Consider the following 14,127-nt stretch of genomic DNA (forward strand, 5'->3'; position numbering starts at 1 on the left):
CATCATGAGTGACAAGCCCTTCCTGTTGCCAATTTTGCAACAAAGCAGCAATCAACATTAGACATATGGCCACTAGGTGTCTTCCGTTACTGCGCATGTGTACAGCTGCTGAGCATCCACATTCAGTAGCAGAGAATCCTGGGTACGGTCAATACACTATGGCTATCACAGTCATTCCTGACTTGCCTAAACATTTGCTATAGCTCTATTTCCTGCTTTAATTTTATATGGCCATATATACATTTCGGGAGGAAGTCCTGTTATAAAATACCATACATTACGGTCTAGACTTGGACCTCTGTCAATTTTCAGTCTTCTGTCACCGAGATTCACGTCACTGTCACTTTTAGCATTCCATATCATTCCACATTCTTAAAGGTTTTATTTAAACACAGTTTTAATAATTTTACTCTAATTCAATATCAGTCAAATCACCTGCAACCTTGCTGTGTAACTTACCTTATTGCAATGTCAGCCGAGAAACAACACCACTCAGTTATTGCATTGACCTGTGCCGCTGTAATGAGAAGTGCCCTTTTATTACTTCAGTAATGTGATAGCGCTAGTAAATGTAAGTGTGAAATCCTGCAGTGGAGGTGCACGCGTTCCATGGAACATGAGTAACCAGTGTTTATGGTCTCACGGTTGTACTTGGCCCCAGGTGAATTGGTGCATTTCAACAAAAATATCTCCATTCATATATATTTTAATAGGCTAGGTTCACATCAAGTATTTTGGTCAGTACTTTTAGCCAATACAAGGAGTGAAACTATAATGGAAAAACTTTAAAGTGTCACTGTCGTGAAATTTTTTATTTTTTGCAGAAATCAATAGTCCAGGTGATTTTAAGAAACTTTGTAATCGGGTTTATTAGCCGAAAAATGCATTTTTATCATGAAAAAGCAGTTTGTAGCTCTCACCCTGTCTTCATTGTTCTCCTATGGCGAGAGCTAAATAAAAGACCAAAACAGGACAACAAAGAGTTAATCTACAAATACCTCACCCTTTATCTCCTCTGACAGTCACCACTGACCTCTCTGAGCTCTGATTACAGCTGTCACCCAGCTCCGTGCCTGTAATCCTCTGTTATCAGCTTTCTGCTAACTCCCTCCTCCCCTCTCCCTAGAACAGACTGGGTCCGTCTGATGCAACAAGTCACAATTTCCAGATTTTTTTGCAGTGGATGGAAAAGTGGAGGGAGGGGGGGGGACCTGGGAAAAGGCTTTTTAAATGCAGATAATGGCATATTTGGCTAATAAACCCAATTACAAAGTTTCTTAAAATTGCCTGGACTATTGATTTCTGCAAAAAAAAATAAAAAATACGACAGTGACTCCTTAACCTTTGTTCGTGTTTTGCACCCGCTCCTGGTTTTAGTTAAAAATACTAAAGCTTTATATTTGACATTGCATTAGGACATTGCCAGCAGTTTAGTATTCTGGGTCACACTGGAATTTTCCAAGAGACATGGGAGGAAAGTAACACCAGAAAAAGATCCTTTAGTCATTTTGACCGCTTCCAGTGTCGATATAGAGATCTGCGCGGACTTGTGCTGATGTAGCAGAATGTCATTGTCTACAGAGAATGTGATCCCCGTACATCACTGTTCAATAACCGCACACAAGGTCGTCAAAGTAACCCGCTCTTTATTACCTTTTCTTCATGAAGAATCCAGAAAGCTGATCTGTCAGTTCACCCTGATAAGAGGAAGTCAAAGTAAAGAAACATTTTGACATTGCAGATTTACTAATGGGAGTTGTCTTGTGTACGTGCATTAGACCGGTTTCTGAATGAACGCCAACACCAATGACATCTGCAATGCCAACATCTGCATCAGCTAATTTATTATTGGTTTACACAAAAGAAGAATGAATCTTTCCCAGCATCCTTATGAACTGATACCGAAGGGTCTCCATTCATGTCCATTATCTAGTTAATAATAAACAAAAAGTGCTGGGTTACCAAATTAGAGATGGATGGAAGATTAGAGTAGGTGTGACATCATGCTTCTTTTAAAGAGCATCTTCCTATATCTTAACAAAAGGCATAGCATTAAATGGTCAGTGTTTGTACAAACCACTTTTCCCATGTGATTCCTAACATGTTTGTAAATCACTTTATTTATTAAAAATGACTCCATCCCCATAAAGGTATAATATCTTGACCACTAGGTGGCTCCCTTCCCTGCAATTTGTTGTCCACTGCCTGTTGTTAGACTCAGCCTGTCTCAAGTTACAGATACCAAGATAGAACACAGGAAGTGGGGGTGGGGCTTAGTTTATGTTGAGTGCCACAGCAAAGCTTGGTTTTTCTCTCTCAAACCCTGCAGAATTTGGGTAGTATAAATCTACAGACAGCCTCACTTTATGGCCGTTTTCACACAAGTGTAATTCCATTTTTATGTTTGTATTGAAGCTCCAGGTCCTGTCACACTGGAACTTGTGAAAAATCCATGTTATTCTTGTGTGAAACCCACCTTCTAGCTGTGAATATTAAAGAGGTACTCCGCTGAAAATCTTTTTCTTACAGATGAACAGGGGTCAAAAAGTTATATAGATTTGTAATTTACTTTTATTTAAAAAGCCTGCTGTATGTCCTGCAGGAAGTGGAGTTTCCAGTCTGCTCTCTGCTGCCACCAATGTCCATGACAGGAACTGTCTAGAACAGGAGAGGTTTTCTATGGGGATTTGCTACTGCTCTAGAGCAGAGGTGGCAGCAGAGAGCACTGTGTCAGACTGGAAAGAATACACCACTTCCTGCAGGACATACAGCAGCTGATAAGTATGGAAAGACTTGAGCATTTTAAAAAGAAGTGAATTACAAATTTAAATAACTTTGACACCAGTTTATTTGCAAGAAAAAAAATCGCCAGAGTACCACTTTAAGTCTATGTTCACATAGCATATTAGGCCGGCCGGGTCACAGAACGGTTGGTCTCTGAAAAGATGATCGTGGCCGGGACTGCAGTACTAGCTCCGATGATCTTTTCAACCGCAGTGTTCTGATGCGGGCGCATCCGTGCGCACCAGCATCAAAACTCCCCACGGCACACTATGGAACGAGCGGCCGGATCCACTCTCTCCATAGTGTGCACTGACATGGTTTTCTGCAGCCGCTATTCAATGTCAGTTGTTTACGGCGCCGTGAGAGATCCCGGCCGGAGCGTATACTATGTGTATACCCTCTGACCGGGGTCCCATAGAAGACTAAGCAACGTATCTTTCCGTAAAAAGTACGGCCGTTGTTGCCAATTGCAACAATGGCTGTAATTTTTACGAAAAGATACGTTGTGTTTCTGGTATTAAACCTTTGGTAACTTTTGTGATGTGTGTTCCCCAGAGATGTATCGCAGACGCTGTGACTGACGTTGGTTTGAAATAATACAAAGTGCGAATATATGCCGCTAATAACCCTTATAGGCCAAAGTATGTTCACTAGGAGAGTCTGAGGAGTAGGAGAGTCTGAGGGAATAGTCGGAGGCTATTAATGTACAGAGCGCTGCTTGTAAGAAAAGAGCCGGCGTGGGCGCACATTACCATCATAATAAACCAGCCTTACTGAGAGTATCAAGGGAGCTATTAATCCAGCAGGGCCCATTCCCTGTTATTACTGCTCACAGCGTGTCCCTGATGGATGGACCTCATTGCCAGGGAGACTATATTTATAAGATGCTGAAATGTTAAGGCGCATTACTCAGCTCTTTTCTTCTATGTGTAATTGACTGTCCTTGGAGTAGGTTATGACTTGGTGCTTTGCATGGCTGCTTGTGTATGTGTCACGGGTGTGCGTCAGCTTTACTCTTGTGTGTATACAAATCATTGGTGCTTTCCAAATAGTTCTACAGAGACATACACGTTCCGGGTGTTGCGCTGGTTCTCACCAAAGTCCATAGAGTATATAACTACAGTATGTTAGAATGCTCTACTGATCTATGATCTCCTTTAGGCCACAGTCAGCCGTTCTCTCTGTTTCTCACATGTCTCTCTGTTTCTTTTAGGATGGGGTGACTCTGTTGGCTCTCCGTCGGAGACTGGAATGACCTATGACGCTCTCCATGTTTTTGATTGGATAAAAGCCAGAAGTGGAGACAACCCTGTGTACATTTGGGGGCACTCTTTAGGCACAGGGTAAACTAACAACATTTCTCTTAAGGTTCACTCTTTATTTGTAATTTGTTGGTATTTTATTAACCCTATGTGAAATTAGGAAGAATCCAGAATTAGCGATGAGTGAACTTGCCGAATGCTCAAGTTTGTCCTAAACCGAACACTCATTTGATTTACAATGGCTGCAGAAGTTGAAAGCTGCATAGGGAGTCCTGGAAAACATGGATACAGCCATGGTCTGTATGCTGTATCAGTGTTTTCCTGACAGCCCTAGGGCAGCATCTGTCTTCTCCAGTTACCGGGAGTCAAATGCCAAGGGTTCAGTTTAGGACCAACTTGAGCGATCAGTAATTTCACTCATCACCTTTTTTTTTTAATTAAATTATTTTTTTTTTTTATTTTGTAGAAACAGACAAAAAAGAAACACATTTACCAATAAAAATATAAGAAACAAAGAAAAAGTCCCCTAGCATTCCAGCGTCGGACCCACATAAATAACGACTGCTGTATTCCCAGCACAGACACTATGTCAGGATTACTGATGGATTGACAATTTATAACCCAACCAACAACCAATCTCTTTTATTACCCAGAGGGCCCTCCCCTCCCACGCCGGAACAAACCCATCTTTATTATCTATCTGAAAAACTGTGAGAGTCCTTATCCCCAATATCCACCACCCCCTCACATTACATATTACAACTCCATGGTCTCCCATCTATGGCCCGGACTGCATGGCAGCCCTCGCAACCAAAGTCAAGTAATACGTCCGTTAAGCAACCAAAACAGACATTCTCAACCCAGCGTGTCCACCAAGATACTCCATTTGATGCAGACCACGCAATACATCCAGTTGTTATTACTTACAGATGAGAAAATGTAAGGGAACCAGCTTACACACACAAACATGAGCCCACCGTCACTTTATCTGCTTTACCAGCCAGGCGCCTCCGGCAGACCAGACCCAAATCACACCTCTGCCCCCCCCCCCCCTTTCAATTCTCCCATCCTTTACGTCACATTAGTTTTATCTCATTGTAAAGATTGTTGGTGTGAAACTTGAATTTACAAACAGTATGTGCCACCCCCCTGGGTAACCACTACCAAATGACAACTTCAGCCGCAGCAAAGAAGACCACAGAATCCCCACCCAAACATCTACAAAAACTAACCCCCTACACTATTCTTAGTACCAGTTTCTGAAGAGATGGCTCCTCTGTACACAGTCACATTAATTATAATACCTTAGTCCGTCGCATATCCACTTTCACTATGTCACCTCAACAATAGGCAACTTTCCTATGTTTCGGCAGGTAGCGGTGTAGAAAAAGAGAGAAAAAAAAGCAAAAACTCAAACACCCTACACACACCTCAGGTTCTTACATCTCTCTTCTCCATTCCTCCCCAACACTCACCCCCAGCCTCTACCCTTGGGGTCATGTTCACTCATCAAACCCAGAGAAAGACAAGCAGGTAAGTATAGACCGCACAACCAAATATAAAGTAGAATAGCAAAATCTTGTTGTTATTAATTATACACAAAAAAAATCCATTTCTATTTATGTGATGCTGCTATTGTTTGTACATGTGATGTTGGTGCATAATGTTCTCTTACATATTATATGGGAGTGAGGGGGACACCCTGTGCTTTATCTGAGCCAGTGCTGAGGTAACTGTATTTATTTTATTTTATTTTTTTATGTGTATAACTAAGATACTTTTGGTATTCTACCTTATATTTGGTTGTGCAGTCTATACTTACCTGCTTGTCCTTCTCTGGGTTTGTTCTTTGTTGTACAATTTCTAGCAGGTTGACTAGCACCCTGGTTGCTATCTGTGATGCCTGCCTGGATCTCTCTATTTGTAATTTTCTCAGAGAGTTCACAAGTTTTGGTTGTTCAGACCCTCGCTGATCACTAGATAGAGCCGGGAGAAGCGTGCGGCTGAGCACTTCACATCCTGGTTTGCCGCCCTTCCTGCATTGCTGTACAGAGAGCAAGACAGAGATCTCAGGGAATCGGGGAGTACCGAGCTCAGCTGTACACCTTACAGAGGGGTCTGAACACCCAGAACCAGACTCATCAAAAGTTTGACTTATATTGAGGACATATCAGACATTTTTAAAATGGCAGAGCCCATTCAACATTCAATGTAACACTTCTATGCATATGTCCAGGGGGGGGGGGGGGAGGCAAATGATACAGGTATTCTCTTATGTTTCTCTTGTGTCTCTGGTCTAAGGGGGAAATGTAGTGAAGTCTTGTCACAGCGTTCAGCATAGAGGAAGTCCACCCTGAGAGATCTTATATTGTAGATATAAGGCAGTGCTGTGTACTGACAATAAGCTGACATGTTTACCTAAATGTATAGAGATCTGACTCTGTGAGGTGACTCCTGCATGCTGAGATTTATTATCACTACAGGCTGTATGCTTTTCAGTAATAAAGTGCTCACCGACTGTATTCTCTTTTTTTTTTCTTTTTTTGTAGGGTTGCTACAAATTTAGTAAGGAGGCTGTGCGAAAGAGGTATGTGATGTATGCGATTTTCTTTTGTAGGGTTTTGCTACAGGTGCTGTTGTGTTAATATATAGCCTATTCAATGATAAGTAATATAATATATTCTTTGCTCCATCACATGACCGGGGATGACAATCTATCCCACTCACATGATGGATACTAACAGTATATTCAGACTGAAGAATCCGCACGGAGAAGTTCTGGAATCTCAGTGCGGATTCCTCAATCTGAACATACCCTAAGGTGCACGGCTAGTTACAAATACCATAGCTGTGTCTTGTATCAATCCATGCACCTCACATGGCCTGGAAAGATTCATCTTTTGGAAATAAGCAGAGAAGGCACCTATTGAGTGACCACAAAAAGAGGCCTTGGAACTTGTTAAATACATATAACTAGTTATGTTTGTAAATTCCTTCTATTTAAAAGTCTCACGTCCTTCAGTGAGCATCACCTGCTGTATGTCCTGCAGTAAGTGGTGTATTCTTTCTAGTCTGACACACTGCTTTCTGTTCTATGCATGTAGCCAAACGTCCATACAACTTACATTACTTTATATTATTGTTTTCAGAAACACCTCCTGATGCTCTAATATTAGAATCGCCCTTCACGAATATCCGTGAGGAGGCTAAGAGTCATCCGTTCTCAGTGGTAAGTATTATTTCATCTTTATTAGTAAGTCTTAGTGGTTTTGCTGGGCCTGTAGTATAGAAATCAGGGTCTCTAGTTTAGTTTGTTAGCTTTATATTCAAGGTATTATACTCCATTTCAGAGATGGGCAACCTTCAGCCTTCCAGCTGTTTCAAAACTACAATTCCCATCATGCCTGGACAGCCAAAGCCAAATGGGAGTTGTAGTGTTAGAGCAGCTGAAGGTTCCCCATGTCGGCTCTTTATGTACACAGAAAATGGCAAAGATCTCCCTTCTGCAGCCACTAGTAAGCAATGATCATGGACAGGAAGGTTGCTGCCTTCATCATTTTAGTACTTGCTTATGTGAGGAATCCACCGTCCCTGCATCTAAATTACTTACGTGTGCTTGTGTTGTGTTATATATCTAGATATACAGGTATTTCCCTGGGTTTGACTGGTTCTTCCTTGATCCCATTACAGCAAGTGGCATTAAGTTTGCAAATGATGACAAGTAAGTCGTCCCTTTATATTGTGTAGTAATAATAATATGCCTACACATAGATTGCCCCAGGGAGCTGTAATCTTTAGGCCACATTCATAACAGATTACATCGAGAAAGGAGGGTTTACATGCAGGACGAATTTGCATCTTTTTATTATGCTGGAGAGCTTGAATTTTGTTTATCAGTATACGGGATACAGTGCCATGGCTGAATATGAAATCTTGTGGAAAGGTTAAAGTCTTCCAGGAATATCCTGTTCTTATGGACAGGAAACTTATGCATAATCTATGGGGTCAGACCCCAGGACCCCCACCATTCACAAGAACAAAGATTTCCTTAATTCCTTTAAGATTTAAGAATAGCGCTGATTTTTTTTTCCCCAAATGAACAAATACTTTCTGCAGGGATCAAATGAATAGTCACATTTCTGAAATATAACAGTAAAGAAGTAAATCGCACTTTGCTGTATTTTCAGCAGCCTCATATGCAGTGCGGTTCTTTGCACATCCGGCTGTCTTATGTTGCGAGGTGATGATAGACACATACGAGAATCAGCTTTATTTTATTTTGTACATAATGACCATTCTGAAGATTGGGACTGAACCCTTTTTATTGTCTTTTGTTCTAGTGTAAAGTATATTTCATGCCCGTTGCTCATACTACATGCAGAAGATGACCCTGTGATCCCATTCCATTTGGGAAGAAAGGTATGTATTCTGTTTGCTCTGGAATACCAGCAATATTATCAAATGTTATGAAAATATATAGAGACAATAGGGGTTACAGGGTGTGGAGCGCTCAAGATTCAGATGTGTATTGCTTGGCAGAGCAGCTTCAGCTCACACCTCTACATGGTAATACACAGAGTTCCCAATGTCTAGCATTAGCTGTCATTATCTGTTGAAAAATTTAACATTTGTACATGCGGTAGGAAGACTTGGTAGTTTTCATCTTGTTTAGTTGTGTATTAATCTAGGTTTGCTTTGCAATAAAACTGTAAGTTAGACTGTATCATTGTGTCGTTTATGCAGCTTTACAACATTGCCGCCCCAGCGCGCAGTTTACGGGACTTCAAGGTACAGTTTGTCCCTTTCCACAAAGACCTGGGGTATAGACATAAGTACATATACAGGAGTCCAGAGCTAAAACAGATACTGAGGTGAGTGCTGTCCGATAACCCTCAACTGGAACTGAAAATATGGAATAGAAATGTAATAAATTTTTCTTTTCTTCTTGATAGTTTTGTGATGTACAGTATTATCTAGTATTTACTAGATAAAGAAATTATAGATTTGTTGTAAAGTTTATACCCACATCCAGGGCTTCAGTACAGTAATCTTCCCCAATGAGTCAGTGCTAGTACACAATGTTGTCTTTGTACTAAACCCAGCTGGGACACTTCTCAGTTTAATGTATTCATGCATAGTACAAGGCATGGGTGTTTGTGGTGGCCGCCGCGTTGAAATATGTCAGTTCTGCTGTCATAAGGAAAAAAAGGAACATCCGCTTTGGGTATCATGATCAGGACATCACATACAGGTTATATGAATTTTGTGGTAAGACGGATGGACCCCTATGCATAATATTATTATTATAATAATTATTATTATAAATAATAATATTATTATTAATATTTTATTCTTTTTATTAGTATTGATCTTCTGATATATCTTGGGTACATGTGAAATATTCACATTGGTGAAGGCTATAGGGGCTGATTTAACACATTGATGGCTGCAGTGTAAGGGGCCCTATTAGACCACCCAAGGCTGTCTGTAAACAAGCACTGATTTTTGATCGGCACTCATGTACAGGGCCTTTACAATTTTCAACCAGTCGTGTGGCCCTTTCTGGCAATTGGCCATCGTCTGCACATCCTGTGACAGAGGGAGATATGCGGCTGGTGATCATTGATTTTTCGGCTTGTTAGAATGACTGAATCAGCCACCAAAAAAATGTTTGCATGTATATCGGCTGATTGCTAGCTCTGTTACACAGAACCATATCGGCCTGTTTAGCACGTAATCACTCTGTGTAATAATCAATAAAGGCTATGAAGTTAAATCCCCTTCCTGTTTTTTTCATAAAAAAATTATAGTGACACTGGGCCTCAAAACAGTTGGAGTTGTTGTATGCTGAAGTGCATGTTACATGTCCTTGGATGCAGGTGTGCACCTTTTCTCCTCTGCCTGCTCCGTAGTGCTGCATCTCACTGCTGACTCCCTCATTCCTTCCCTGCTCCTTTATGGGAGCAAACTTTTTACTCCATACTGTGACCTCCCACCAGACTGCCCTCCTCCTGCCTCCCACCTAGTTATGGATGCCTCGGCATCACTTCTGTTGGCCCCTCCTTCTGCCTATTTGGAATCCCGGACGGAGTGTATACACTTCGGCTGGGATTCCATTTGGCCACACAGAAAACTGCCAAGCTTATTTTGTGTAGCCGCTATTCATTGAATACCAGCCGCACAAAATAGACTGTGCACACAATGTAAAGTACAGCTCCTGCTGTACTTTACATTGTCTGCTATGGCTAATTGGAGTGCAAGCACACCCATATGTGTCTGAATTCCAATTAAAAAGAAGTGGTTACCTGGCCAGTACTGCAGTACTGGCCGAGTTGAACATCACAGACAACGGCCGTTCTGTGACATTACCATGTCAAAGAACTGCCGCTGTCTTGTCATGTGTGAACATGGCCTCAAGTTTAGTTGTATTCACAGCCACAGAGTGTAAACCCAATTGAAAATGGCACGGCCACCAATAATGGGATCCAAAATGCTATAGATATGTGTGAGAAGATATTGTTTGGTTTTCTTACGTGATATGTATGCATGTCTGTAGGTGTAAATCAGGTAGCTGTAAAACACTGTATAGCTGTGTGCTTCCCTGCAGTCTTGCTGAAGACCATACCATTCTCTCTTCCCTGCAGAGACTTCCTTGGCAGTACGGAGCAGCAATAGAACCAGGAAAGAAGACAACACGGATAATTTGGGGACCAGCACTATGATAATCCCTGTGTGAGGTCGACACTTAGCGTGTCAGTGCTTGCCTACACTTCCACAAGGGATATAGTCCATTCCAGTGTCTTTGGGGTACAACTACTGGCTAAGCGTGTGACCTTATTATTTTCTTGTTGTCTTTTTTTTTTTTGCCTGCAGTCAGACTGTGATGGGACTTGCATTGTATGATACAAGTAACAGTCTTGTAAAAACAAATGCAGGAAGGCCCCCAGGAGGGAGAGGAGATTTGTTACTTGAAAACACGGCACTTCCCCTTATGCCAGCGCTGTGACATGGAAAAGTTACTGATGATGATCAATATTGTTGCCCTGATCTGGTTACCAAGAAAGCTGCTGTATTTTTTAACTGGAGGAGCTGTGTCCCTTAGGCACTGTATACGCAATAACTATAGAGGTTGTGCATGCTACTGTGATTTCTAACGCTCAGATTTCCTATATTCAGTACTTCCTCTCTGATAGCACATAGGTGTCTGGTTATCTTGGCTGTACCTTTCTTTATGACCTGTCTGCAGTTTGCACAGATTCCATTGCCCAGCCTGAGAATAATGTACCCATCCTTCTGTAAGAGAACTTATTAGTAATGTACGTAACAGGGGCAGGATCCCAGCTGAGTGTATATGGCCAGTATGGTTTTCCATACCATGTGCTTGGTTACTAAGTCAATGGCATGGTATAGTGAGAGTGGGTACAGCATAGTATAGAGCTAGTGAGGCAGTAGAATATGTTTTAGTGGAGATCTAATAACAAAAATGCAGAGGTGTTTAGTGTGACCCACATCTGGGTTAGGCTATTAAAATGTGGCTGGTTCATTATTTTCCCTCTAGGTATTCTCATAATATGATTGAAGAAAACACTCCGCTTTGTCATCCACCACCTGCTTGTTTTGCTGCATATGGCTCCCCAGCTATTGTGAGCTGTGCGGAATAACTGCAGAGAGCCTCAGGAAGCAGAATATACAATTATTAGTATAGACTACACATTGCACTACAGCTGGTCTGTCTAACATGTTACCCATAATAGGATCAAAGATTTTATTGAAACACTCCAAGCTCTTACATGCACTAACACATGCACTTAAATCCATGGATCAGATGCTCCAGTCTATTTTATGATGTACTATCCATATAGGCCATTGTTACAGATCATCAGCCACAGTGCTTTGGCCTCCAGGCACCGCAAGTGGCTGGTAGACGGTTTAGCCTAGATGGTGACAATGACTTCAGCTGGTCATACACATTAGATGCATCTTCAGCCAACAGCTGTCACTCTCAATCCCCTATACACATGGACATGTGTTATCAGTGGGAAAAGGAAAGAATGACACAACTTATCTCCACGAACTAAATGATCGTCCGTCCGGGGAGTCAGGAGGTTGCCATGTGTAATAGATGGTTGTCCGATGCTGCTGAAATTTGGCTGACGCCTGCCTAATGTTTGATCCGCTTTAGTCCTATGAATGGAAAGATAAGTGCATATTCCTTTACGGCTTACTTGAAATTCTGCGCCATTGGATCAAACATCTGAATTTTTAAAGTTCATCTTATTATTTGGACCTTTTTAGTTGACGGAACTCTTCTAGATATGTAAAATTTTATTGTAAACCTGCAGAATTGAGTTATAATATTGCAGTCTGTATGATTTAAGTACCAATCTGTTTCTTCCATGATGTGTTTTGCTAATGTTATCTGCATTTTAAATGTAAAAAGTAAAAAGAAAAAAGTGAAACCTGCATTTTCCAGTTTCTTTTATAGACCTGATCACATAAGCAGACTTAGCTCCCCTGTATACTATGGGGGGGGGGGTAGTTTTACTGTGATTTAGTTACTACAATTATATGTCACCTGCCATGTAAGAATGATACACCTTGCATAGATTTTTTTTCCAAAACGAAACCCTGAACTTTTAATTGCATTAGCGCAAAAGCTCCTGTGCCGACACTCCCGATGCCTGGTCCTCACTGCTTCTGCCTGATAATGTACTGTATTGTGCCCGCTCAGCGAATCACTGACATGTCATCAAGGAGTAGCACTGAGAAAAAGGCATCAGAAATGCCAGCGGAGCAGTGGCAGGGAACCAGGAGAGGTGAGTATAGGCGGTTGTTTCTTTTTTATTTCTTCCCCAGTCATATACACTTTTTTTTTAACTTCCCAGATAACACTTATGGCTGTATCCAGGACTCCCTAGGGCTGCATCAAGCTTCTTTAGCCACCGGTAATCAAATTCTAAACAATCAGACTTAAGCCTGCTCTAGTCACGTTCATCTCTGACTACCAACCAAGTGAAGTGACACAGAATTTCAGGTTCAGGTTATTTTAGGTTGAAAAGATACGTTTTTGAAGAGTGATAACTGAAAATGTCCTTCAGATGTCTACCCACTTGTTTCCTAAGGGGCCCATACAATACCAACAGGCTGTACAGCCTACACATAGGAACGTCCACCACAGTTGAGCTATGGCCTCCATAAAAGCTCTTTCAAATACTACCAGGTGAATATGGCTAAAAAAATGATAATGATGGTGACTTTCTTGTTATGTAACGGTGCTTTGTAATAAGGACAGATGAAAGAAGATGTGAATGTTGATTAGGGATGGTCCGAACCGAGTTCGTACGGAGTTCGTATGAACCCGAACCATCCGCAATGATTACCGATGTCTGCCCGCTCTGTGCAGCGGGCGGATCCAGCGGGAGGAACGCCTGGAAAACTTTGATACAGCCATAGCCATAGGCTCTATCCCAGTTTTCCATGTGGTCCGCCCGCTGCACGGAGCGGGCAGACAGCGGTAATCCGATGCCGAGCGTTCGGGTTTGGACCATCCCTAATGTTGATATGTCAGCAGGAGGAGCTCAGCGGGTTGATTTTTATATTGTTTAGTTGGAACAAATTCATTATAACTTTATATGAAATTTAAGCATTAGTACTAGAGATGAGCAAACCGGGTTCGGGTTTGAGTCGATCCGAACCTGAACGATCGGCATTTGATTAGCGGGGGCTGATGAACTTGGATAAAGCTCTAAGGTTGTCTGGAAAACATGGATACAGCCAATGACTATAGCCATGATTTCCACATAGCCTTAGGGCTTTATCCAACTTCAGCATCCACCGCTAATCAAATGTCGATCGGCGCGGTCTTATTCTATGACTGTGTGAATGTTTATTAAAGATAGCTGTCAATCATTGGTAATACCACCCATTGGTCTCTCTTTAGGCCATACAAATAGATTGAAAAGCTGTGTTTTAAAAAATATCTGAATGTGAATAGGCCCATAGATTAAAATTAGCTCTGTGTTACAGTTTGCAAGATATGGATATAGAAGTAGTAGTACAGGAGGTAATTGGAGGTCATTGG

General features: G+C 41.6%; 1 protein-coding gene across 2 annotated transcripts in view; it reads left to right on the top strand.

Moving 5' to 3' along the window:
* Positions 1-12,490, top strand: part of ABHD12 (abhydrolase domain containing 12, lysophospholipase) — a 68,476-nt gene extending 55,986 nt beyond the window's left edge. For both annotated transcript variants that reach the window (XM_069954685.1, XM_069954684.1), the window contains exons 7-13: positions 3,998-4,127; positions 6,596-6,633; positions 7,196-7,275; positions 7,685-7,767; positions 8,387-8,465; positions 8,790-8,917; positions 10,691-12,490. In XM_069954685.1, the coding sequence (XP_069810786.1) occupies positions 3,998-4,127; positions 6,596-6,633; positions 7,196-7,275; positions 7,685-7,767; positions 8,387-8,465; positions 8,790-8,917; positions 10,691-10,721 (569 nt within the window). In that variant the 3' untranslated portion in view covers positions 10,722-12,490. The remainder of the gene's footprint in view (positions 1-3,997; positions 4,128-6,595; positions 6,634-7,195; positions 7,276-7,684; positions 7,768-8,386; positions 8,466-8,789; positions 8,918-10,690) is intronic.
* Positions 12,491-14,127: the final 1,637 nt, after the last annotated feature.

Source organism: Dendropsophus ebraccatus, chromosome 15 (assembly GCF_027789765.1).
Source record: "Dendropsophus ebraccatus isolate aDenEbr1 chromosome 15, aDenEbr1.pat, whole genome shotgun sequence".
NCBI lineage: Eukaryota > Metazoa > Chordata > Amphibia > Anura > Hylidae > Dendropsophus > Dendropsophus ebraccatus.